Source organism: Balaenoptera ricei, chromosome 13, assembly GCF_028023285.1.
Source record: "Balaenoptera ricei isolate mBalRic1 chromosome 13, mBalRic1.hap2, whole genome shotgun sequence".
Classification (NCBI taxonomy): domain Eukaryota; kingdom Metazoa; phylum Chordata; class Mammalia; order Artiodactyla; family Balaenopteridae; genus Balaenoptera; species Balaenoptera ricei.
This window is the reverse complement of record NC_082651.1, coordinates 72,852,682-72,878,935: the sequence shown is the minus strand read 5'-3', so window position 1 is coordinate 72,878,935 and position 26,254 is coordinate 72,852,682. Positions and strand designations below refer to the sequence as shown.

Sequence of the window (26,254 nt, the reverse complement as noted above, 5' to 3'; positions counted from 1 at the left end):
TGATATCTGTCAGTAAAGAACCCATTTTTTTTTTCACATTTTTATTGGAGTATAATTGCTTGACAATGGTCTGTTAGTTTCTGCTGTATAACAAAGTGAATCAGCTATACATATACATTTATCCCCATTTCTCCTCCTTCTTGCATCTCCCTCCCACCCTCCGTATCCCATCCCTCTGGGGGGACACAAAACACCGAGCTGATCTCCCTGTGCTATGCGGCTGCTTCCCACTAGCTATCTGTTTTACATTTGGTAGTGTATATATGTCCATGCCACTCTCTCACTTCGTCCCAGCTATCTTTCCCCCTCGCCGTGTCCTCGAGTCCATTCTCTACATCTGCGTCTTTATTCCTGTCCTGCCCCTAGGTTCTTCAGAACCTTTTTTTTTTTTTTAGATTCCATATATATGTGTTAACATACAGTATTTGTTTTTCTCTTTCTGACTTACTTCACTCTGTATGACAGACTCTAGATCCATCCACCTCACTGCAAATAACTCAATTTCATTTCTTTTTATGGCTGAGTAATACTCCATTGTATATATGTGCCACATCTTCTTTATCCATTCATCTGTCGATGGACACTTAGGTTGGTTCCATGTCCTGGCTATTGTAAATAGTGCTGCATTTAACATTGTGGTACATGACTCTTTTTGAATTATGGTTTCCTCAGGGTATATGCCCAGTAGTGGGATTGCTGCATCATATGGTAGTTCTATTTTTAGTTTTGTAAGGAACCTCCATACTGTTCGCCATAGTGGCTGTATCAATTTACATTCCCACCAACAGTGCAAGAGAGTTCCCTTTTCTCCACACCCTCTCCAGCATTTATTGTTTGTAGATTTTTTGATGATGACCATTCTGATTGGTGTGAGGTGATACCTCATTGTAATTTTGATTTGCATTTCTCTAATGATTAGTGGTGTTGAGCATCCTTTCATGTGTTTGTTGGCAATCTGTATATCTTCTTTGGAGAAATGTCTATTTAGGTCTTCTGCCCATTTTTAGATTGGGTTGTTTGTGTTTTTGATATTGAGCTGCTTGTATATTTTGGAGATTAATCCTTTGTCAGTTGCTTCATTTGCATATATTTTCTCCCATTCTGAGGGTTGTCTTTCCGTCGTGTTTATGGTTTCCTTTGCTGTGCAAAACCTTTAAGTTTCATTAGGTCCAATTTGTTTCTTCTTGTTTTTATTTCCCTTTCTCTAGGAGGTGGGTCAAAAAGGATCTTGCTGTGATTTATGTCATACAGTGGTCTGCCTATGTTTTCCTCTAAGAGTTTGATAGTGTCTGGCCTTACACTTAGGTCTTTAATCCATTTTGAGTTTATTTTTGTGTATGGTGTTAGGAAGTGTTCTAATTTCATTCTTTAACATGTAGCTGTCCAGTTTTCCCAGCACCACTTATTGAAGAGACTGTCTTTTCTCCATTGTATATCCTTGCCTCCTTTGTCATAGATTAGTTGACCATAGGTGTGTGGGTTTATCTCTGGGCTTTCTATCTTGTTCTGTTGATCTGTATTTCTGTTTTTGTGCCAGTACCATATTGTCTTGATTACTGTAGCTTTGTAGTATAGTCCAAAGTAAGGGAGTCTGATTCCTCCAGCTCCGTTTTTCTTTCTCAAGATTGCTTTGGGTATTCGGGGTCTTTTGTGTTTCCATACAAATTGTGAAACTTTTTGTTCTAGTTCTGTGAAAAATGCCATTGGTAGTTTGATAGGGATTGCATTGAATCTGTAGATTGCTTTGGGTAGTAGAGTCATTTTCACAATGTTGATTCTTCCAATCCAAGAACATGGTATATCTCTCCATCTGTTTGTATCATCTTTAATTTCTTTCATCAGTGTCTTATAATTTTCTGCATACAGGTCTTTTGTCTCCTTAGGTAGGTTTATTCCTAGGTATTTTATTCTTTTTGTTGCAATGGTAAATGGGAGTGTTTCCTTAATTTCTCTTACAGATTTTTCATCATTAGTGTATAGGAATGCAAGAGATTTCTGTGCATTAAGTTTGTATCCTGCTGCTTTACCAAATTCATTGATTAGCTCTAGTAGTTTTCTGGTAGCATCTTTAGGATTCTGTATGTATGGTATCATGTCATCTGCAAGCAGTAACAGTTTTACTTCTTCTTTTCCAATTTGTATTCCTTTTATTTCTTTTTCTTCTCTGATTGCTGTGGCTAAAAGTTCCAAAACTATGTTGAATAATAGTGGTGAGAGTGGGCAACCTTGTCTTCTTCCTGATCTTAGTGGAAATGGTTTTAGTTTTTCACCACTGAGAACAATGTTGGCTGTTGGTTTGTCATATATGCCCTTTATTATGTTCAGGTAAGTTCCCTCTATGCCTACTTTCTGGAGGGTTTTTATCATAAATGGGTGTTGAATTTTGTCAAAAGCTTTTTCTACACCTACTGAGATGATCATATGGTTTTTCTCCTTCAATTTTTTAATGTGGTATGTCACATTGATTGATTTGCGTATACTGAAGAATCCTTGCATTCCTGGGATAAACCCCACTTGATCATGGTGTATGATCCTTTCAATGTGCTGTTGGATTCTGTTTGCTAGTATTTTGTTGAGGATTTTTGCATCTATGTTCATCAGTGATACTGGCCTATAGTTTTCTTTTTTTGTGGCATCTTTGTCTGGTTTTGGTATCAGGGTGATGGTGGCATTGTAGAATGAGTTTGGGAGTGTTCCTCCCTCTGCTATATTTTGGAAGAGTTTGAGAAGGATGGGTGTTAGCTTTTCTCTAAATGTTTGATAGAATTCTCCTATGAAGCCATCTGGTACTGGGCTTTTGTTTGTTGGCAGATTTTAAATCACAGTTTCAATATCAATGCTTGTGATTGGTCTGTTTATATTTTCTATTTCTGCCTGGTTCAGTCTCGGAAGGTTGTGCTTTTCTAAGAATTTGTCCATTTCTTCCGGTTGTCCATTTTATTGGCATATAGTTGCTTGTAGTAATCTCTCATGAGCCTTTGTATTTCTGCAGTGGCAGTTGTTACTTCTCCTTTTTCATTTCTAATTCTATTGATTTGAGTCTTGTCCCTTTTTATCTTGATGTGTCTGGCTAATGGTTTACCAATTTTGTTTTATCTTCTCAAAGAACCAGCTTTTAGTTTTACTGATCTTTGCTATCGTTTCCTTCATTTCTTTTTCATTTATTTCTGATCTGATCTTTATGATTTCTTTCCTTCTATGAACTTTGGGGTTTTTTGTTCTGCCTTCTCTAATTGCTTTAGGTGTAAGGTTAGGTTGTTTATTTGAGATTTTTCTTGTTTCTTGAGGTAGGATTTTATTTCTACAAACTTCCTTCTTAGAACTGCTTTTGCTGCATGCCATAGGTTTTGGATTGTCATGTTTTCATTGTCATTTGTTTCTAGGTATTTTTTGATTTCCTGTTTGATTTCTTCAGTGATCTCTTGGTTATTTAATAGCATATTGTTTAGCCTCCATGTGTTTGTATTTTTTACAGTTTTTTTCCTGTAATTGATATCTAGTCTCATAGTGTTGTGGTCAGAAAAGATGCTTGATACGATTTCAGTTTTCTTAAATTTACCAAGGCTTGATTTGTGACCCAAGATATGATCTATCCTGGAGAATGTTCCATGAGCACTTGAGAAGAAAGTGTATTCTGTTGTTTTTGGATGGAATGTCCTATAAATATAAATTAAGTCCATCTTGTTTAATGTATCCTTTAAAGCTTGTGTTTCCTTATTTATTTTCATTTTGGATGATCTGTCCATTGGTGAAAGTGGGGTGTTAAAGTCCCCTACTATTATTGTGTCACTGTTGATTTCCCCGTTTATGGTTGTTAGCATTTGCCTTATGTATTGAGGTGCTCCTATGTTGGGTGCATAAATATTTACAATTGTTATATCTTCTTCTTGGATTGATACCTTGATCATTATGTAGTGTCCCTCTTGGTCTCTTGTAATAGTCTTTATTTTAAAGTCTATTTTGTCTGATATGAGAATTGCTCCTCCAGCTTTCTTTTGATTTCCATTTGCATGGCATATCTTTTTCCATCCCCTCACTTTCAGTCTGTATGTGTCCCTAGGTCTGAAGTGGGTCTCTTGTAGACAGCATGTATACAGGTCTTGTTTTTGTATCCATTCAGCCAGTCTTTGTCTTTTGGTTGGAGCATGTACTCCATTTACATTTAAGGTAGTTATCAATATATATGTTCCTATTCCCATTTTCTTAATTGTTTTGGGTTTGTTATTGTAAGTCTTTTCCTTCTCTTGTGTTTCCTGCCTAGAGAAGTTCCTTTAGCATTTGTTGTAAAGCTGGTTTGGTGGCGCTGAATTCTCTTAGCTTTTGCTTGTTTATAAAGGTTTTAATTTCTCTGTCGAATCTGAATGAAATCCTTGATGGGTAGTGTAATCTTGGTTGTAGGTTTTTCTCTTTCATCACTTTAAATATGTCCTGCAGCTCCCTTCTGGCTTGCAGAGTTTCTGCTGAAAGATCAGCTGTTAACCTTATGGGGATTCCCTTGTATGTTAATTGTTGCTTTTCCTTTGCTGCTTTTAATATTTTTTTTTTGTATTTAATTTTTGATAGTTTGATTAATATGTGTCTTGTCGTGTTTCTCCTTGGATTTATCCTGTATGGGACTCTCTGCGCTTCCTGGACTTGATTGACTATTTCCTTACACATATTAGGGAAGTTTTCAACTATAATCTCTTCAAATATTTTCTCAGTCCCTTTTTTTTTCTCTTCTTCTTCTGGGACCCCTATAATTCGGATGTTGGAGTGTTTAATGTTGTCCCAGATGTCTCTGAGACTGTCCTCAATTGTTTTCATTCTTTTTTCTTTATCCTGTTCTGTGGTAGTTATGTCTAGTATTTTATCTTCCAGGTCACTTATCTGTTTTTCTGCCTCAATTATTCTGCTATTGATTTCCTCTAGAGAATTTTTAATTTCATTTATTGTGTTGTTCATCATTGTTTGTTTGCTCTTTAGTTCTTCTAGGTCCTTGTTAAACGTTTCTTGTATTTTCTCCATTCTATTTCCAAGATTTTGGATCATCTTTACTATCATTACTCTGAATTCTTTTTCAGGTAGACTGCCTATTTCCTCTTCATTTGTTTGGTCTGGTGGGTTTTTACCTTGCTTCTTCATCTGCTGTGTATTTCTCTGTCTTCTCATTTTGCTTAACTTACTGTGTTTGGGGTCTCCTTTTCGCAGGCTGCAGGTTTGTAGTTCTCATTGTTTTTGGTGTCTGCTCCCAGTGGGTAAGGTTGGTTCAGTGGGTTGTGTAGGCTTCCTGGTGGAGGGGACTGGTGCCTGTGTTCTGGTGGATGAGGCTGGATCTTGTCTTTCTGGTGGGCAGGACCACGTCAGGTGGTGTGTTTTGGGGTGTCTGTGAACTTACTATGATTTTAGGCAGCCTCTCTGCTAATGGGTTGGGTTGTGTTCCTGTCTTGCTAGTTGTTTGGCATAGGGTGTCCAGCACTGTAGCTTGCTGGTCGTTGAGTGGAGCTGGGTCTTAGTGTTGAGATGGAGATCTCTGGGAAAGCTTTCGCCGTTTGATATTACATGGGGCCAGTAGGTCTCTGGTGACCAATGTCCTGATCTCTGCTCTCCCACCTCAGAGGCTCAGGCCTGACACCCGGCCAGAGCACCAAGACCCTGTCAGCCACACAGCTCAGAAGAAAAGAGAGAAAAAAAAGGAAAGAAAGAAATAAAAAATAAATAAATAAAATAATTAAAATGGAAAAATTATTAAAATAAAAAAATTAAAAAGCAATAAAGAGAAAAAGAAAGAGAGAAAGAAAAAAGAGAGCAACCAAACCAAAAAACAAATCCACCGATGATAACAAGCGCTAAAAACTATACTAAAAAAAACAAAACAAAACAAAAGGACAGTCAGAACTCTAGGACAAATGGCAAAAGCAAACTATACAGACAAAAATCACACAAATAAGTATACATATACAAACTCACAAAAAGAGGAAAATAAAAAAATATATATATATATAAAAGGAGGAGAGCAACCAAATCAGTAAACAAATCTACCAATGATAATAAGCTCTAAATACTAAACTAAGATAAACATAAAACCAGAAACAAATTAGATGCAGAAAGCAAACCCCATGTCTACAGTTGCTCCAAAAGTCCACCGCTTCAATTTTGGGATGATTCATTGTCTTTTCAGGTATTCCACAGATGCAGGGCACATCAGGTTGATTGTGGAGATTTAATCTGCTGCTCCTGAGGCTGCTGGGAGAGATTTCCCTTTCTCTTCTTTGTTCGCACAGCTCCCGGGGTTCAGCTTTGGATTTGGCGCCCCCTCTGTGTGTAGGTCTCCTGAGGGCGTCTGTTCTGTGCCCAGACAGGACACAGTTAAAGGAGCCACTGATTAGGGGGCTCTGGCTCACTCAGGCCGGGGGGAGGGAGGGGTACAGAATGTGGGGTGAGCCTGCAGAGGCAGAGGTCAGTGTAACATTGCAACAGCCTGGGGCACACCGTGTGTTCTCCCAGGGAAGTTGTCCCTGGATCCTGGGACCCTGGCAGTGGCGGGCTGCACAGGCTCCCGGGAGGGGAAGTGTGGATAGTGACCTGTGCTCGCACACAGGCTTCTTGGTGGCGGCAGCAGCAGCCTTAGCATGTCATGCCCGTCTCTGGTGTCCGCGCTGATAGCCACGGCTCACGCCCGTCTCTGGAGCTCATTTAGGCGGTGCTCTGGATCCCCTCTCCTCACGCATCCCAAAACAATGGTCTCTTGCCTCTTAGGCAGGTCCAGACTTTTTCCCGGACTCCTTCCCGGCCAGCTGTGGTGCACTAGCCCCCTTCAGGCTGTGTTCACGCAGCCAACCCCAGTCTTCTCCCTGGGATCTGACCTCCAAAGCTCGAGCCTCAGCTCCCAGCCCCCACCCGCCCCAGAGGGTGAGCAGACAAGCTTCTCAGGCTGGTGAGTATTGGTCAGCACCAATCCTCTGTGCAGGAATCTCTCCGCTTTGCCCTCTGCACCCCTGTTGCTGCGCTCTCCTTCACAGCTCCAAAGCTTCCCCCCCGCCCACCACCCGTCTCCCCCAGTGAAGGGGCTTCCTAGTGTGTGGAAACTTTTCCTCCTTTACAGCTCCCTCCCAGAGGTGCAGGTCCTGTCCCTATTCTTTTGCCTCTGTTTTTCCTTTTTTCTTTTGCCCTACCCAGGTACGTGGGGAGTTTCTTGCCTTTTGGGAAGTCTGAGGTCTTCCGCCAGCGTTCAGTAGGTGTTCTGTAGGAGTTGTTCCACGTGTAGATGTAGTTTTGATGTATTTGTGGGGAGGAAGGTGATCTCCACGTCTTACTCCTCTGCCATGTTGAAGGCACCCCTGTATCTTTTTTTTTAAACCAACAAAACTCCATGCAATTAAATACCCTAACAGAACCTGAAAATACAGAGTCACTTAAATATCTGAGAAATATTTTATGAGAGAAATTCTTGTCAGTATAAGAACTCTGTGTTTTATTCTTTTTTTGTAATCTACTTCTACTGATAATTTAAAAAATGAAGCTACCTGTTGAATCTGCCAGGGTGATGGCTTTTATCTTAAAATCAGACCTTTAGTATATGTTATTTGTTTGGGGAGAGCTAAGGCTTTGCTTATTTCCATGCTTGTAGGGGTCATTCACTGCTCGGTCACATTATTTCAAGCAATGAAATGATATTTAGACATTTATAGCCAATTGTTCTGTGAAAAGTTAGTAGAGATCCCAACTCAAGCAAGAGGGCAAAGAATGACATAAAAATTTTTTTTTTAAATCAGTGATATGGGTCCAAGTGATGATTAGTAGTCATAATACTTGATTTATATCAAATTACACTTTTCAGTTTTGGAAGTGCTTTTACATTTATTCACAACAGTCCTCTCAGGTAGATATTGTAATGCCCATTTTAGAGATTAACAAGAGGCTTTGAGGTTTTAAGTGCTTTGTGCAAAAATCACACAGATGGTAATTTTCTGATTAAGTGATAGAGTGCCATTTCCACTAAACTGCATGGTGAAAACTCACTTAAAGACATGAGAGAAATCTTAGAGTTCCTAAAAAGATTAGAAAAATATCCAGGGGGAAAATGGAGGTTAATTGTAATAAAACTAGATAAACGTATGATAAACGTATATATGTTCATGAAAATATGTGATATAGCCAAACCGTAAGCAATGTAAAGACAAGATATAGATATATGTTAAGAAAAAATATATATAGTTTAGGAAAATTTTCTGTAAAGTGAATTACTGTTAAATGAAGCTTATCTTCTCACTCGTTTCCATTTTAAAATAAAAGGCACATTGCATAGGAAAGTATCTTTGGGTATGATGAAATAACAATTAAAATGCAAAAAGTACTTTTAAAAATACCCAAAGAGAAAAATAAACATTTCTGATAAATTATAGATATCAAAAGACTTCGAAACCCAAAATACTACACTGAGTTAAAACATTTTCCAGAGACACTGGAGCTAGAATCATGTCTCACTGACCTTGTAGAACATTTTAATGCTAATTTAGATGGTTCTAGAAGACTTCCTTGGTTTTAAAAATCATCTGGATCTTTTTACTAAAGCTGGGAATTACCTTAACAGGAAGTGCAACTTTTAATTTCATATTAGAGCTAAAATTTAGAATGCAAGTACCTGAATACAGAAGCAGCACTTCGTTTTACCTTCACACTGAAGTACATGTAAAACAGGAAGAAACATGGGCAAGGAACAGGAACACCAGGTTTCCCATGAGGTGAAAGAGAGGTTTCGAGAGTATTGGGTGCTTAAACTCAGAGTCAAGTCTTGGCATATCAAAATCTTAATAAAGATTTGTCAAATTAATAAAATTAGAAATGAAAAAGGAGAAGTTACAACTGACACCACAGAAATACAAAGGATCATAAGAGACTACTACAAGCAGCTATATACCAATAAAATGGACGACCTGGAAGAAATGGAAAAATTCTTAGAAAGGTACAAACTTCCAAGACTGAAACAGGAAGAAATAGAAAATATGAACAGACCAATCACAAGTAATGAAATTGCAACTGTGATTAAAAATCTTCCAACAAAAGTTCAGGACCAGATGGCTTCACAGGTGAATTCTATCAAACATTTAGAGACGAGCTAACACCTGTCCTTCTCAAACTCTTCCAAAAAATTGCAGGGGAAGGAACACTCCCAAGCTCATTCTACAAGGCCACCATCACTCTGATACCCAAACCGGACAAAGGTATCCCAGAAAAAGAAAATTACAGGCCAATATTACTGATGAACATAGATGCAGAAATCCTCATCAAAGTACTGGCAGACAGAATCCACCAACATATCAAAAGGATCATACAGCACGCTCAAGTGGGATTTTTCCCAGCGATGCAAGGATTCTTCAATATACACAAATCAATCAATGTGATACACCATATTAACAAATTGAAGAATAAAAACCACATGATCATCTCAATAGATGCAGAAAAAGCTTTTGACAAACTTTAACATCCATTTATGATAAAAACTCTCCAGAAAGTGGGCATAGAGGGAAACTACCTCAACATAATAAAGGCCATATATGACAAATCCACAGCAAACATAATTCTCAATGGTGAAAAACTGAAAACATTTCCTCTAAGATCAGGAACAAGACAAGGATATCCAGTCTTGCCACTAATGTTCAATATAGTTTTGGAAGTCCTAGCCATGGCAATCAGAGAAGAAAAAAAAATGAAAGGAATCCAAATTGGGAAAGAAGTAAAACTATCACTGTTTGCAGATGACATGATACTATACATAGAAAATCCTAAAGATGCTACCAGAAAACTACTAGAGCTCATCAATGAATCTGGTAAAGTTGCAGGATACAAAATTAATGCACAGAAATCTCTTGCATTCCTATACACCTGGCAATTTGATAGCAATTGCACTGAATTGCTTTGGCGAATAGCCAAAGCAATCTTGAGGAAGAAAAACGGAGCTGGAGGAATCAGGCTCCCTGACTTCAGACTATACTACAAAGCTACATTAATCAAGACAATATGGTAGTGGCACAAAAACAGAAATATAGATCAATGGAACAGGATAGAAAGCCCAGAAATAAACCCACGCACATATGGTCAACTAATCTATGACAAAGGGGGCAAGGATATACAATGGAGAAAAGACAGTCTCTTGAATAAGTGGTGCTGGGAAAACCGGACAGCTACATGTAAAAGAATGAAATTAGAACACTCCCTAACACCATACACAAAAATAAACTCAAAATGGATTAAAGACCTAAATGTAAGGCCAGACGCTATAAAACTCTTAAAGGAAAATATAGGCAGAACACTCTTTGACATGAATTGCAGCAAGATCTTTTTCGATCCACCTCATAGAGTAATGAAAATTAAAACAAAAATAAACAAATAGGATATAATTAAACTTCAAAGCTTTTGCACAGCAAAAGAAACAATAAAGAAAATAAAAAGACAACCCTCAGAATGGGAGAAAATATTTGCAAAGGAAGCAGTCGACAAGGGATTAATCTCCAAAATATACAAACAGCTCATGCAGCTCAATATCAAAAAAACAAATAACCCAATCAAAAAATGGGCAAAAGATCTAAATAGACATTTTTATAAAGAAGACATATAGATGGCCAAAAAGTGCATGAAAAAATGCTCAACATCACTAATTATTAGAGAAATGCAAATCGAAACTGCAATGAGGTATCACCTCACACCAGGCAGAATGGCCATCATCAAAAAATCTACAAACAATAAATGCTGGAGAGGGTGTGGAGAAAAGGGAACCCTCCTATATTGTTGGTGGGAAAGTAAATTGGTACAGCCACTATGGAGAACAGTATGGAGGTTCCTTAAAAAACTAAAAATAGAGCTACCATATGACCCAGCAATCCCACTCCTGAGCATATACCCGCAGAAAACCATAATTCAAAATGATGCATGCACCCCAATGTTCATTGCAGCACTGTTTACAATAGCCAGGACATGGAAGCAACCTGAATGTCCATCAATGGAAGAATGGATGAAGAAGATGTGATACATATATAGAATGGAATATTACTCAACCATAAAAAAGAACAAAATAATGCCATTTGCAGCAACATGGATGGACCTGGAGATTGTCATACTGAGTGAAGTAAGTCAGACACAGAAAGATAAATATCATATGATATAGCTTATATGTGGAATCTAAAAAACAGGGTATAAATGAACTTATTTACTAAACAGAGTTAGAGTCATGGATGTAGAAAACAAACTTATGGTTATTAGGGGATAAGGGCGGGGAGAGGGATAAATTAGGAGATTGGGACTGACATATACACACTACTATATATAATATAGATAACTAGTAAGTGTTAGCACAGGGAACTCTACTCAATACGCTGTAATGCCTATATGGGAAAAGAATCAAAAAAAAAAAAGAGTAGATATATGTACATGTATAACTGATTCACTTTGCTGTACACCTGAAACTAATACAACATTTTAAATCAACTCCAATAAAAATTGAAAAAAAAAATCTTAATCAGGAATAAAAATTCTTCCTAGTGTCAGTAAACAATATCCCGGGAAGTTCCCTACTTACAAAAACTTTGTGTTACAAAGGTTTGTTTGGGAATTAAAATGGTGAAACAATCATATAAACAACGTAAAAATGTATAAGCCAGCATTCCCAACCCTATTTCAATCATAAGAGAAACCTGTTTATCTCTGATAGGTAACAACACAGGCGAATAAAATAATAGTGGTTACATTGGTAAGGTGAGTAATAACAGGTAAGATAACCTGTGATCCACAGTGTAATATATTTTTTTTTGTAAAGCTATTTTAATTAATTAATTAATTAATTTATTTATGGCTGTGTTGGGTCTTCGTTTCTGTGCGAGGGCTTTCTCTAGTTGCGGCAAATGGGGGCCACTCTTCATCGCGGTGCACAGGCCTCTCATTCTCGCGGCCTCTCTTGTTGCGGAGCACAGGCTCCAGACGCGCAGGCTCAGTAGTTGTGGCGCACGGGCCTAGTTGTTCCGTGGCATGTGGGATCTTCCCAGACCAGGGCTCGAACCCGTGTCCCCTGCATTGGCAGGCAGATTCTCAACCACTGCGCCACCAGGGAAGCCCCCTGTAATACATTTTTAAAAGAGAAATTGGAAAGCTGTATAAATATTAGCACCATTTTTAAAGGTGATGGTAAACACGCTCTTTAGAGAAAAAGTTACCCAGTGGCCTGAGTAGCAGAAATCAATGAGGCTGTTCATTGGCCTGTCCGTTTCTTACCTAGGAAAACACTTCTTAAAACTCCTGTCCACTCATCCTGAGCTGGCCCTGGCTGAGCCCACCTCTGCTGGGCTTATGACTCTCCAGGCCCTGATGCCTCCTGAGGTTGCAGCCAACCAGATCCAGGAGTCAGCATTTACCTCCCCACCCAACTCCCAAGTCCCTGAACACCTCATTTACAATATATTTTTCTGTTACTTCGGCCCAATCCATGGAAATGAGTTTCCTTCTACTTAGGATCCAACTTTGAAGTTTGTATTTGTCATCATGGCAAGTGCCTCCCTCTCTTTCCAGATACTGTTTCCTAACTCCCTAAGGACTTTATTTTTAGTACATAACAGTTCTTCTGTCTGCCTGTTGGGAGTCTTGGTGGTGAGCACTTCTGAAAGTTCTGCTGAGACTGTAGTTCCCCCTTGGATACAGTCTTCCCTTCCCAGATGTGTTTCTGGTATGTCTAAGTGTGGAGTGGGGATGGACCTCCTCTCACCTGTTCTGTCCAGGCACTAAAATCCTGAGGCAGACCCTCCCTTCCCCTCTTTTCTTGTCTTCCCTGGCAGGGAGCACAACATCCTGTCTCACACCCAGGCTCTAGTTAGTTTCATTGATAAGGTGAATAAGGACATGCAGTAAGGCAAGTAATAACAGCTAGGATGACCTGTTACACCCTTCACACACACTCTAATAGTTTAATCGTTTGTAAAATGGTGATAAGGTTATTTTGCAACGAAATGAGATAATTCCTGAAAAGTGCTGGGATTATATGATAAGCATATAATAAATTGCAATAATTATTAGTGTTGTGTTTTCTTTTACTTTTTTTTTTCTTTTTTTTTTTTTGAGGTCTATTCTTTTATTTGTTACAGGAGTGGGTTTGGGGAAGTTTTTTTTTTTTTTGACACTTTTATTATTTAATACTGAGTCTGTTGAACATGACTTTTTTAAAATTTATTTTTTATTGAAGTATAGTTGAAGGTGTTGTATTTTCTGAACTCAAAACTAAAAAATTCCCCAAATGAAAAAAATCTTTCTATGATAATTTGCTATAAGTTTAAAGGCTCTTTTGTACCAACCTGATATTTTTCTGGGTCCCCATATTCAAGAACTGGGAATTCTGGATATTCATACTTTTTTTTTTTAGAATCAGCAAAGATTAATTCACTAATGATGTGGAGAACCTATAAGAAACCTATAGGTTTGGAACCTATAAGAAAAATCAGAGAATCAAAGCTCATTAAGGGGGCTTCCCTGGTGGTGCAGTGGTTAAGAATCCGCCTGCCAATGCAGGGGACATGGGTTCAAACCCTGTTCTGGGAAGATCCCACATACCGCGGAGCAACTAAGCCCATGCGCCACAACTACTGAGCCTGCACTCTAGAGTCTGTGCTCCGCAACAAGAGAAGCCACCGCAATGAGAAACCTGCGCACCGCAACGAAGAGTATCCCCTGTTCGCCACAACTAGAGAAAGCCCACGCGCAGCAATGAAGACCCAACGCAGCCAAAAATAAATAAATAAAATAAATTTATATATAAAATAAGAACATTCAAAGCGCATTAAGGAGTCTTGATATAACAAAGGCATGTTACTTTAACGTACATATCATAGAAATTAAAATCTACAGCGATTCCCTGATATGTACAATTGATTCTTCTGCATTCAGAATAACCTGGGCTGTGGAAGGAAGCAGAGCTTTATGGAAAATACCATTTACTTATATTGGTGTAAAAATCAAATTATCTTATTTCTCAAATTTCTCCTTTAACAAGAGGCAGTGCTTCTTTTTAAATCTAGAATATTTTCCTTACAGAACAATGTTATACTATAGAAATGATTGTTTATTGTATGTCATATATTTTACCTTAAATTAATGAATATTTTCTACAGGAGCATATAATTTTGATTTTTATAAAAACCCAGCATCAATTAAGAAAAAGAAAATATGAAATGGAGTTGGCGTTAATAAACAGCGATGAAATAACAGTTAAAAAATATCAAAAGTAGACTGTGTAAAATAGAGTAATTTAGTTTCTTAACATCTTATCCTCCACTGATGAAGGACCATTGTAAAACTGGTTAGAGAAACTGGAAGATTGGTGTTTGATCCTGAAAAATAACCTATTACATGGAAGGCATAGAAGTCTATAGACGTGGGCATGCTTGTCGTCAGTCAAAAATCAAGATGAAAATCTTGACTACTCTCAGTGCTCCGTGGCAACTGGACTTCCCACATCCCTGCTTTTCTTTGCTAACCCCGCCACGCAGCTCCTTCTATACTCCTCACCCATCATGTTCTTTTCACGCAGACCTCCTCCCTCAGACACTGGGGTTTCTAAATCTAGCAGTTCTAGTCATGGATTTTACAAGCTCGGTTTTGACCCATCTTGGCCATCCTTCTCACCAATTTCTGGCTTCATGCAGAGATGAACTGCCCTCCTCCCACCTTCTCCTTGCACTTTCCCCACCTACTCACTGTGAAAAAGTGCCCTTGTAGAAAAGGATTTGTTAGTTACCACACTTTGGATAAGATGCTAGCACTATGTCATCGCTTCTGGCTTCAAAGGTTTCCAAGGCTTGGAAAGTCTCTGAGGTGCACATGATGATTGGGTAAGGGGTCCCCGGATAGGTGAAAAACAGGAGTGACGGTGCATTTTCTTTTGATTTTTTCCAAAGCTTCATCAATGTAGTCAATAAATTTGGAATTAGCAGTCATGCTGGCTCCCTGCTAAAGAACCTGCTCTTTGATTGTCCAGGGACAGTGGTAGCTTTTAATGGGGCTTTTCAGGAGGTGGAATAAAGGGCTCCTCCCATTCACATGAGAAAGAAATAACTTAATTTTCATCCACCCCCACCCCCAGCTTTCTGCATACACACCTCTGACGAAAGGCACACTGCAGGTGCAAAACAGGCTGAGGATCAGGGGATATTACCCCAAGGGTTGATTATATTACCGTTATAGGCAACCCTGCCAAGGAAAGTAAGAGTAGAATCTCTTAATAGATGATAATAGATATTAAATATCTAACACATAGTTATTTAATTGAATCAGGTATAAAATTTTCCTATTAGCAAAAAGCAATTTATGGGTGAAAACTCTCCTTGGTTAATAGCTTTGAACATACATCCTCCATGGTGTGATGCAGGGGTGGAAAAATTTTCCCTTCTAGGTTTTTTGGATCGTCTAATAATTAAATTGATATAAGATCAACAGGAGAAAAAACAAAATTACGTACTTAATGGGGGTTCCATTATAATATGCAGACTCAAAAGGCCATCAGGTAATTGAAGTTTATGTAACACCCTGAGTTTAGGAAAGGGTAGGGGTTTGGGGATACAAAGGGGAGGAAAGCCACTCACACAAGCTAGAGGAGATGTTTGGAGAACTAGTGTTGCCCTGTTTTGCAGGTAAGTTTTTTAGGTAAAAATGTATCCCTGGTAATATGTCTCTTCCTGTACAGCCCTTCTTTCCAATGTAAACTTAGGTAATTGAGGGGGAAAGTAAAGAGCTTTTCCTGAATCTGCTGGGTTTTTAAATTCCCTTTAGCTCAAAATAATCCTCATACCAAAGTGGCATATTTTGGGGTGGCAAAACCTGGTCCCCTTCAGTAGTGACAAGGAAGTGATGGAATTGCTCGGTAATGTAGTGGGGTGGAAAAGAGGCAACCCTAGGCACCAGTCTCAGATCTGTCATTTCCTGCCTCAATAGACTTAGAAGTCTGCAGACCCGAGTTTGAATCTCGGGTCTACCACTTACTAGTTGTGTTTTTTTGTTTGTTTTATTGAAGTAGAGTTGATTTACAATGTTGTGTTAGTTTCAGGTATACAGCAAAGTGATTCAGTTTTTTTTCAGATTCTTTTCCATTATAGGTTATTACAAGATACTGAATATAGTTCCCTGTACTATACAGGGTCCTTGTCGTTTATCTATTTTGTATATACTACTGTTTATCGATTTTATATATAGTAGAGTGTTTCTGGTAATCCCAAACTCCTAATTTATCCCTCTCTCCCCCCTTTTACCTTTGGTAACCGTAAATTTGTTTTTTTATGTCTGTGAATCTCTTTCTGTTTTGTAAATAAGTTCATTTGTATCATTTTTTAAAATTCCACATATAAGTGATATCATATGATATTTGTCTGTCTGTCTTACTTCACTCAGTATGGTAATCTTTAGGTCCATCCATGTTGCTGCAAATGGCAATATCTCATTCTCTTTTATGTCTGAGTAGTATTCCATTGTATATATACCACATCTTCTTTATCCATTCATCTACTGATAGACACGTGGTTTGCTTCCATGTCTTGGCATTGTAAATAGTGCTGCTATGAACATTGAGGTGCATGCATCTTTTCAAATTAGAGTTTTCGTCTTTTCCGGGTATATGCCCAGAAGTGGGATTGCTGGATCATATGACAACCCTATTTTTAGTTTTTTAAGGAACCTCCATGCTGTTCTCCATAGTGGCTGCACCATTCCTACCAACCGTGTAGGAGGGTTCCCTTTTCTCCACACTCTCTCCAGCATTTGTTTTTTGTTTTTTTAAAAATTTTTTATATATTTATTTTTGGCTGTGTGGCGTTTTCATTGCTGTGCGTGGGCTTTCTCTAGTTGCGGCAAGCGGGGGCTACTCTTTGTTGCAGTGTGCGAGCTTCTCATTGCGGTGGCTTCTCTTGGTGCAGAGCATGGGCTCCAGGCGCGTGGGCTTCAGTAGTTGTGGCTCGTGGGCTCAGTAGTTGTGGCTCACGGGCTCTAGAGCACAGGGTCAGTAGTTGTGGCGCACGGGCTTAGTTGCTCTGTGGCATGTGGGATCTTCCCGGACCAGGGCTCAAACCCTTGTCCCCTGCATTGGCAGGCGGATTCTTAACCACTGCGCCACCAGGGAAGCCCTCAGCATTTGTTATTTATACCCTTTTTGATGATGACTAGCTGTGTTATTTTGAGCTCATAATACACCTTCAAATGTATATGTAAAATAGAGATAATGAAAGCTGCCTTTCCTGACCTATTTAACAATAGAGTTTTATGATTCCTAGAAGGGAGATGCTTTGTCAGGGGAGCACACAATGCAACGGTGTCTCCTGTCCTCTCAGTCCATGCCCTGCTGGTTCAAGGTCCCTGGAGTGAGAAGCCCACTCTCTGTGACACAGTTTTTCCCCAGCAGTGCTCTCTTCTTTTTCCTTTGGATGAATCGGACTATGATCCCCGCCTCCTTTGCAGCTTGGTATGGCTCTGGGGCTAGTGAGAAGTGAGCGGAAGTAGTGTGTGCAAACTCATGGTCAGGACCTTGACACAGGAAGTTGATTGTTCTCTAATTTTTCTCTCTCCCCTTTCCAATACCTGGAGGACAGATGTGATGCTTGCAAGACAGACTTGCTAATTCAGAGGAAAACAGCACTCCAGGGGATGGTAGATACAGGAAGTGGTGAGTCACCCTCCCAACACCCACTCTACATATAACAAACCTCCTGAACTGTGTGTGAAAGAATACAATTATTTATCTTGTTACAGCCACTGGATTTTTGCAGTCTCCTTGTGACAGCAGTTTAGCCTGTATCCTATCTAGTACACTTTCGGGGTCAAAATGTACCCTCTTTGGCTTCTTCTTAAGTCAAGTTTCCATAAACATCTACTGAGCTTTTTTTCTTCTTTCTCGCATTCTCTTCTCCATGTCATTCTTCTTACTCTTCCTCCATTTTTTTTTCACTAACGCTATGAACATAGTTTTGTTTTTTTTTTGAACATAGTTTTTTGAAAACTGTATTTACCTTTCTCTGAAGTAACGCTAACACTGACAAAGTTAACTCCTAGTTGTGCGTAGTTACCTAGCTGCTACAGTCATTCATATATCATTTAAAATAATACCCAGCATTATTGATCACTTGCCTGTAGCAGACATCCTGCCAAGCCTGTAACATTACATGGATGGCTTAATGTAGCTTTACAATAGCCCTGTGAAATCAGTGTTACTATTGTTACCATTTTACAAGGGGGTTAATTGGAGTTTTACAGAGGCAGAGTCAGCCATTTGAGGAGCTGGGGTTGGAATGCAGGCAGTGAAGCTGAGTCACCTGGCAAAAGATAATTACAGCAAGATCTCTCTTAGAGCCCCCAGTGTAGTTGTCAGTATTACTGCATTCTTCGTGCTTCTTTACCTGCTGTGAGAAAGAAGGCCGCGAGGCTTTTCACTGAAATAAAAACACCTTACCTCCTGAGGAGACAGATTTTTATGACAAGTCATAAAATTCCCTGGATTCTAAAACATTTTAATTAAAACAGCATTTTTGGACAAACACTATATTAAATGTATCTATTGATTGTGAGATGCATTCCAATTTCAGAAATGTAAACATACGGAAGCATGTGCATCATAGAATTGAGGAAATTTTACCTGTCAACATAAAGTGTCTTAGTGAGGCAGGTGGTGGATGTGGGAGAGGAAATTTTAATCTCCGTTTTACTGAAGGGAAAGAACTGACCCAAGGGGATTCCTAGTTAAGAATGGGTATCTAGGTTTCATTATATTTGTGATTATTTTTTTAAGGTTTGTAAAATTAAAATATTTGAGTGTCTTGCTGTTTTTCTGTTTCCATACAGCACTCCCCCTTGAAGGTCTTATTACATTACATTATAATAGGATGTTATTCAGTGTAGGTGGGAAGGTTGTGTATTTCAGAATCTCCCTCCCAAATAAAGAAAAGGTGTAAGACTGGACCCCTTGCCAAGCTGCTTAGTGGGATTGTCCCTTATATTCTAAAGAGTCTGTTTCCCTGGGGAAGGTAGAATTTAAGACATTAATTCAAACAGTGACATTAAAAAAAAACATGGCTGGATCCTAATGTCTGTAATTATAGGAGGATTTGGGGGCTGTCTGGAATTGGTAACGTGAGCTCTGATTCTTGTTAGTCTCCTTAGGTTCACAGCAACCTGTCAACCTTACAATTCTGAGTACTTGACTCTTAATTGTCTGGCATGCATGATTGGATCATGCATTTGCACTGGTGAGCCTTTGACTGCAGGTGGGCCTGATGTTCTGCGAAATCCCAGCTTCCCGTTTGGCTCCTGGATCCACCCAGGCCTGAGGTAAGTGGTGGTGGACCTCTCAGATGGTGCTGCCATGGCTTGGCTCTTGCCTCTGGTGGCAGTGGCCTGGGAGGCTTATTATATTTTATTTTATTTATTTATTTTATTTTTGGCTGCATTGGGTCTTTGTTGCGGTGCGCGGGCTTCTCATTGCGGTGGCTTCTCTTATGGAGCACGACCTCTAGAGTGCAGGCTCAGTAGATGTGGTGCCCGGGGCCCAGTTGCTCCGCGGCATGTGGGATCTTCCTGGACCGGGGCTCGAACCCGTGTCCCCTCCATTGGCAGGCGGATTCTTAACCACTGCGCCACCAGGGAAGTTCCATGGGAGGCTTCTTTAAAGCTCCTTTACACAGATGGAGAGGGGAGAGGGGAGGGAGGGAGAGAGGGAGAGAGGGAGAGGGAGAGAGGTGTGTGTGTGGAGAGAGAGCACAAGCACAGGTGATTTTTAAAAAGTCTAAGGTGATTGAAATCAAGGCTGATTAGTAAAGCAGGGATTATGTAGCAGAGGGCTCCTGTGTGCCGATTGGCCCAAGGCTGGTTTTTAGGGGCAGGTAAACTGGCCCTTCCTGTGCCATCTTCCTCTCTACGTAGTGGGGTGCCCCTTCAGATTAAGTTGTGTTTTTGGGTTTTTTTCCTCTTCTTTAGCAAGAGAAGTGCTACTTCTCAGTGCAGTCCAGGATTGAAATTTACCTTGGAATCCAATATGTAGGGAGAGGGGTGTAACCTCTGTATTTGGGGACTTTACTAAAAACTGGCTCCCCTCATCAGAAGTTGACCATGAGGAGGTCAGGAATGGAGTCCATGAAAAGTGGATGCTGGAAACATTCAGGACCCAGAACGGTTTATCTGGTAACACTTTGGTCTCCTAGACTGAGGGTGATGGAGAACCACTCCACTCCAGAGGCCGGCCGCCGGCAGAGCCGGGGTCCTGCTCCCACCGCCCCTGCTTCGGGGACAGTGCCCCAGAGGCCACAGCTCTCCACTGCTCTGTGCCCTGGGCCATCTGAAGGGAAGGCTAGGCCAACCCCAAGTTCCTGGGCCCCTCTTGTCCAGTAGGTGCCCTTTAGCAACCAGCAGCAGTGGGTTATCTAGAGTAAAATTTCCTAGGTACTTGGTTTTTATTTTTTTTGTTTGTTTTTAATTGAAGTATTTATTTACAATGTTGTGTTAGTTTCAGGTGTGCAGCAAAGTGATTCAGTTCTACATACACATATATCTATTTTTTTTCAGATTCTTTTCCTATAGGTTATTACAAAATATTGAGTGTAGTTCCCTGTGCTATACAGTAGGTCCTTGTTGGTTATCTATTTTATATATAGTAGTGTGTATATGTTAATTCCAAACTCCTAATTTATTCTCGTTAATGTGGAGATCCCTGCTGCCCTTGCATTTGTGACCATTACCGCAGACTGGAACTTTAGCCAGCTTCTGTGCCTCAGCCATGATGCAGCAAGGAGGACTTTTTCCTGGCCACTTGCATCCCTCTGCTAGCGTTAGCATATCAGGACCACAGTGGGAATGTGGACCCTTTGGGAGGGGTGCTGGAGACTTGGAGGAGGATGGACGGGACTTCTGAATGGGAGAGCTTGAGCATTTGCATTCTGGGGTTAGGGCTGGGGCAGGTTAGTTACCTTCTCGCCCGGATTATGTAGAGGCACAGCCCTTATACCTGCTACTTGTGAGTCCCTCCACTTGACGCTTGTGAGAATCAGTGCCACTTTGGAAACCTGCCACCAGAGTCTCTCCCACCTCCCCCAACATCCTCTGCCTTCTACTCCAATTCAGTGATCCAATCAGCTTGGTAAGAGTCTCCACTAGAGTCTTGTCTAGTTGTCAATGAACAACCTCCATTAATTAGTTTATATACATTCCCCGGTGGAAGTGATTGAGTTCCTGTGCAATTATTTTAGTCTTTGTTATCAAGCTTTTTTTAAAAAAATTTTATTTATTTATTTATTTATGGCTGTGTTGGGTCTTCGTTTCTGTGCGAGGGCTTTCTCTGGTTGCGGCAAGTGGGGGCCACTCTTCATCGTGGTGCGCGGGCCTCTCACTATCGCGGCCTCTCTTGTTGCGGAGCACAGGCTCCAGACGCGCAGGCTCAGTAGTTGTGGTTCACGGGCCTAGTTGCTCCGCGGCATGTGGGATCTTCCCAGACCAGGGCTCGAACCCGTGTCCCCTGCATTGGCAGGCAGATTCTCAACCACTGCGCCACCAGGGAAGCCCCTATCAAGCTTTTTAATTTTCTTTCTTTTTTCAGTCTGAACCATTCCAGTTACCTTCCTAGTTTGTTTTGTCATCCTCGTTCCTTTAACACTGAGGCTCTAATATTTCAAACCAACATAGCAGGGCCTGGCAGCTCAAGGCATTGAGTAGTGCCTTAAGTGATGTATACCAATATCTATGTATCTATATATTAAGTAAGTTGCTGGAAGTCATAGGGGTTGCTTTTAAAATGAGAAATATTTATTGTGGATGAGTCTTTGAATGGGAATGAATCTCTAAAGATTGTGCATGTCCTGGTTGGAGAGAAAAGGGAACCTCAACAGAGTAGGTAACACCTGCGGGGTGGAGGTCTGAAAAGTTTTGAGAAAAATAGGTTATGACAGCAAAAACAATAACAGACAAAATAAAAAGCATCTTAGTACTAAAAGAGATCTTAGGAAAGCTTGAGAGAAAGTCAGACACAAAATGCTAATAAAATGGAGGTTCAAGCCAGAGACAGTTTCTATAGAGCAGATAGAAGAGATCAAAAGATTGTACAAAGCCCAGACGTTAAGAGGACACCAGTAGCGGGAGGGATGGTTTGGGGCTCTGGATCTGTGTAGCCCTGGGTGACTTTGACTAATAATGACATGCTTTAAACGAATATAGCTTACGCATCCATATTTCTCACATATATCTATCACATTTATGATTGTTCAGTTGTGCCAATGAACCATATCAGCTGGACTGTGAGGGTGACCACAAACTGGGTCTCCTCTTGGTGGGTGTCAGACCAAAAGACACAATCAAGCCGAAGATCAGGAGAAGGAAGGACTTATTACTTGCAGTGAGGAGAACACCAGGGACCTTTCCCAAAGCAGTGTCTCCCTGAACAGCAAGACTGGGGACGTTTTAAGCTAAGAGGGCGCATGCATATTCATGAAGGGGTTTGGGTGGTATATGCATGTTCATGAAGGGGCTTGAACAGAGGAGAATTCAGCATAGAATTGGGGCACAGGTTGACAGAATCCAAGCTTTAGCTGATTGAAGTCACAAGCGTCAGAAAAGGTCAACATCATCTTTTTTAGGTTCCAGTTGATCTGGTGGTTGAGTGGGTTTTGAATTCTGCAAAACAGCTCAAGAATGTGCTTCAGGCTAACCTTTACCACTGAAACAGAACTGGGAGTCTTTACAACCTGATTTATTATCTTGCTATTGTTCCTTCTCTTGCCCCATAACAGTCATTTTGTTCCCTTAAGATTATTAATTACTGAGAACTGTTCAAGGGCAAGCACTGTGGCCAGGCTTGGATCACAAAATGGCTTAGGCCAAAAATGGCTTCTCTTATGTCAAGAAAGCCATGCCTGCTTCTCTTTCTCCAGGGACCCCCTACCCTATCTGCTCACAGGGGTTGGGTAAGAAAATTGAGGCAGTCACAGAAAGCTCCTCAGGGGCATTTCCTTTGCCTGGCATTAACAAAGCTCCAACTATTACACCTTCATGGATCCCTCAAATCAGAAGCAAGACCCTAATCACTGTGTACTCTTCATTAGTTATTTGTGGATATATTTTACCCCCCATTAGACTATAACTTCAGTGAAGGTAGATCTGTGTCTAACTGTTTTGGGTATTTCAGGCTTTGTCATGCACATGTTTATGGTCAGCGTTCAAGATGGCTGCTCTCTTGCTCTCTACATCCCCTGCTCGACCAGTCCCTGCTTCACTTACATGACTATCCAATCCTCTTAGTTATAGGGCTTAATTAGTAACTGCCTACTTGCTTGCACCCGGCCCCAGCTGCTGGTTTCCCTGATGGGCCAACCTGATGTGAATTCCACCTCCTTCACCCCCTCCCTTCCAAAGTAGCGAATATTGCTGCCATGTTCTGTCCACTCTCTGCCACACACGGTGGGGTGTTGCTCCAGGACCTTGCTTCAGATGTGTAAGATCTGCTGTCTGTAATCTATTGATGTCTCTGTTGCTGTCTCCAGGCTGTTTCTTCGGTTTCCAGGCTGGCAACTACAAAGCTTGCAGGCCTGCGGGTTGTAGCCCAACAACATGGAACCTTCATAGACCTTTATATTCCTTTTCTCCTCCTCCTCCCCTTTCCCCTGTTCATTCCCTGCTTTTCCTCCTCTTATTTAGTAGGCAGTACAGGCAGTGACTCTCAAGTTTTGATTTACGAACGAATTGTTTAGGGATCTGGCTAAAATGTAGATTCTGACTCAGTACGTCTGCAGTTCTAACAAGCTCCCAAGTGATGCCAATGTTGCTAATGCCACTTTGTTGAAGGGTGTAGAAAAATGATTGAGCACAGGCTTTCCAGTCAGTGCCCTGGGTTCAAATCCAAGTTCTGGCTCTTACTAGCTGTTTAATTGTGGGCAGGGTTAAACTCTCACCTTCTCTGTAAAATGAGATACTCATAGCACCTATCATGACACAAAGTTGTTGGGAGGATTAAATAAAACAACGTAAGCAGCCTGCAGTCAGGGTAGACTTTTAGTAAGAGAACAGTAAACGGTGATTACGGTGTGTGGAGGGGCCAACCCCGGGAGGGGCGGGGCCAACCCCGGGAGGGGCGGGGCCAACCCGGGAGGGGCGGGGCTCTGCCAGCCCTTGTGCATGCGCAGCCCGGCGAGTACGCGCCTCAGGTAAGGCTCGCGTGCGGGTCTCTCGCTCAGCCGCCTCCCTTGGCAGCTCTTCAGAGCGGGGAGCAGAGCAGGCTTTTGGGGGGACCTCGGCGGAGTTCTGGGGGCGATACAAAGAACACTCGGTGTCACTGTATCCGTCCGCCGGAGGGGCGCCGGCCCGGCCCGAGTGTTTCCGGGTCGCTCAGTGACCTTGGCGCGGCACCGGGGCAGTGCTGCTTGCGCTGCGCGTGTGTCGGCGCCTGGCTGGGAGCCCAGGGTGGGGGGGTGTTGGGGAGGGGTGGAGAAGCCGGGTGTGTGGGGGAACCGGGGGAGCTGGGGAGCTGGCTGGAGCCGGGGCACCGGAGATGCGGAGGCCGCGAGGGGCTGAGGATCGCGGGTAACCGGCCCGAGGCCCCTCTCGGAGGCGTCGCTGGTTGCTTGGCGCTTGACCGTGGGAACCTGGAAAAAGTGCCCTTGTTAATTGAACCCGGGGTCGTAGCAGGGAGACCTTGTCCCACATCTGGAGTGTGAGGAAAGACCTTGCTGTTTGAAATGTTGCCTGGAGATGCTGAGCCGCGTCGATTTCCAGCTTTGGTGCATAGACGAGGGGTTTTCGGACGCACCATTGCACATTTGTCTTAAGCTTGTGCACCCTAAGTCAGCTTCTCAGCCCAGTGTGATGTAACCTCATGACACACAGCCCTGCTTTTCTTCGAGCCCATCAGAGGACTGCTTTATTTTGAACTTCACCTGAGTTCCCTCCTTCTCCAAAATCTTGTCTAGTCTTACTCGGCCTCTGCCCGTTAGTAACCTGTCGTGGATGGCTATGCCTTTGGTGGTCTTTATCAAATGGGTTTTGTCAGTCATTATAAACACCTTTTCTGAAGTTGAGGGACATGGAATGTAAAATGTATGTATATCCGTTTTTAAGAAAGGTAAATGCTTTACTATACAGTTATTTGGACTTTGTTTTTTGAACCTTTATCCTCGCTCCCAACAAAACAAAACAAAATTCTACTTGGAGTCCTTACACTGTGGATCTGACTGCAGGCAGGCTTGGTTTTGTTTTGTTTTTCACCCTTTGAACATCAAAAATAACCCCAAGAGAGCTCCCTGTACTGATCATGGCTTATTTCCTGTCAGTTATGTACAGCATAGTAGTAGACAGAGCAAAACAAGTCTCCCACTCCCTCACCGCCTCTTGGTTATGTGTAAGTTCTTTTTTAACTCCCTCCACTTCATTTCTCTTAGGTAAGAATAATAAAGTTTTAATCTTTTAGTCCCCAGGGTGATCACATTATCAAAATGAGAGAAGGGAATCTGGGGGCTGGGGGAGAAGAACAGCTGGTTACAGTATTAGTAGGATAATCCTACCAAAGTAGGGTATTTAATTACGCCCACCCTTAGACATTGCAAAAAGGAGTTAAAATTGAATGGAATGAGCTGGAGAGCTGGGGCTGTAGAGTATTAGAGAGGAGGTGCCACCTCACACAGAGAACAGAATAGTGTTACAGAGCATACACAGGACAGTGTTGAAATCCTGAGTTTAAAAACCACTGGTTCTCCTGTCCTTCCTGACTTTGAGGCAAAGTAAAAACTTGGGTTTAGCTGCTTCCCTGGTGGTCTAGTGGTTGAGACTCCGCACTTCCACTACAAGGGACATGGGTTCAGTCCCTGGTTGGGGAACTAAGATCCCCGTATACCACTGGGCACAGCCAAAAGAAAAAAAACAAAAAATAAAACCACTTGGGTTTACATTTCATATACTCAGTAAGTCATATATGCTATTTTCTTCACTTGTTATACCGCCCTTTCCTTGTTAGCTTTTGCTTTAGTGAAAGAGAATAAAGACTTAAGCCCTTCCTTTTGACTGGCTTTTATTTTAATTATAGGAAGAGAATCAAGATTTGAAGTCTAGTTTTGCCACTTACTGGGTGATGGTGGTCAGTGTTCCCCTCACGTGGTCCAGAGGCCTCGTGTATAAAAGTCACTTGGAGTTGCCTGCAAAAGGGCAGATTACTGGTTCTGCCCTTACTGGCACCAACCCTAGAGTTGCTGAATCAGAACCTGGGGATTGGGGAATTGCCTGCTGAGGCCCAAGA

The 26,254-nt window shown here is 41.3% G+C and overlaps 1 protein-coding gene across 3 annotated transcripts in view; it reads left to right on the top strand.

Annotated features, from left to right (window-relative positions):
* CEBPZOS (CEBPZ opposite strand) overlaps positions 1-26,254 on the top strand; it is a 33,863-nt gene that overhangs the window by 3,534 nt on the left and 4,075 nt on the right. Inside the window, exons 3-4 of one of the 3 annotated variants that reach the window (XM_059943595.1) lie at positions 17,589-17,662; positions 19,153-19,320. In XM_059943595.1, the coding sequence (XP_059799578.1) occupies positions 19,214-19,320 (107 nt within the window). In that variant the 5' untranslated portion in view covers positions 17,589-17,662; positions 19,153-19,213. Of the gene's footprint in view, positions 1-17,588; positions 17,663-19,143; positions 19,321-24,104; positions 24,174-26,254 lie in introns of those variants that run through there. The other 2 variants (XM_059943594.1, XM_059943596.1) reach the window with 2 other exon arrangements.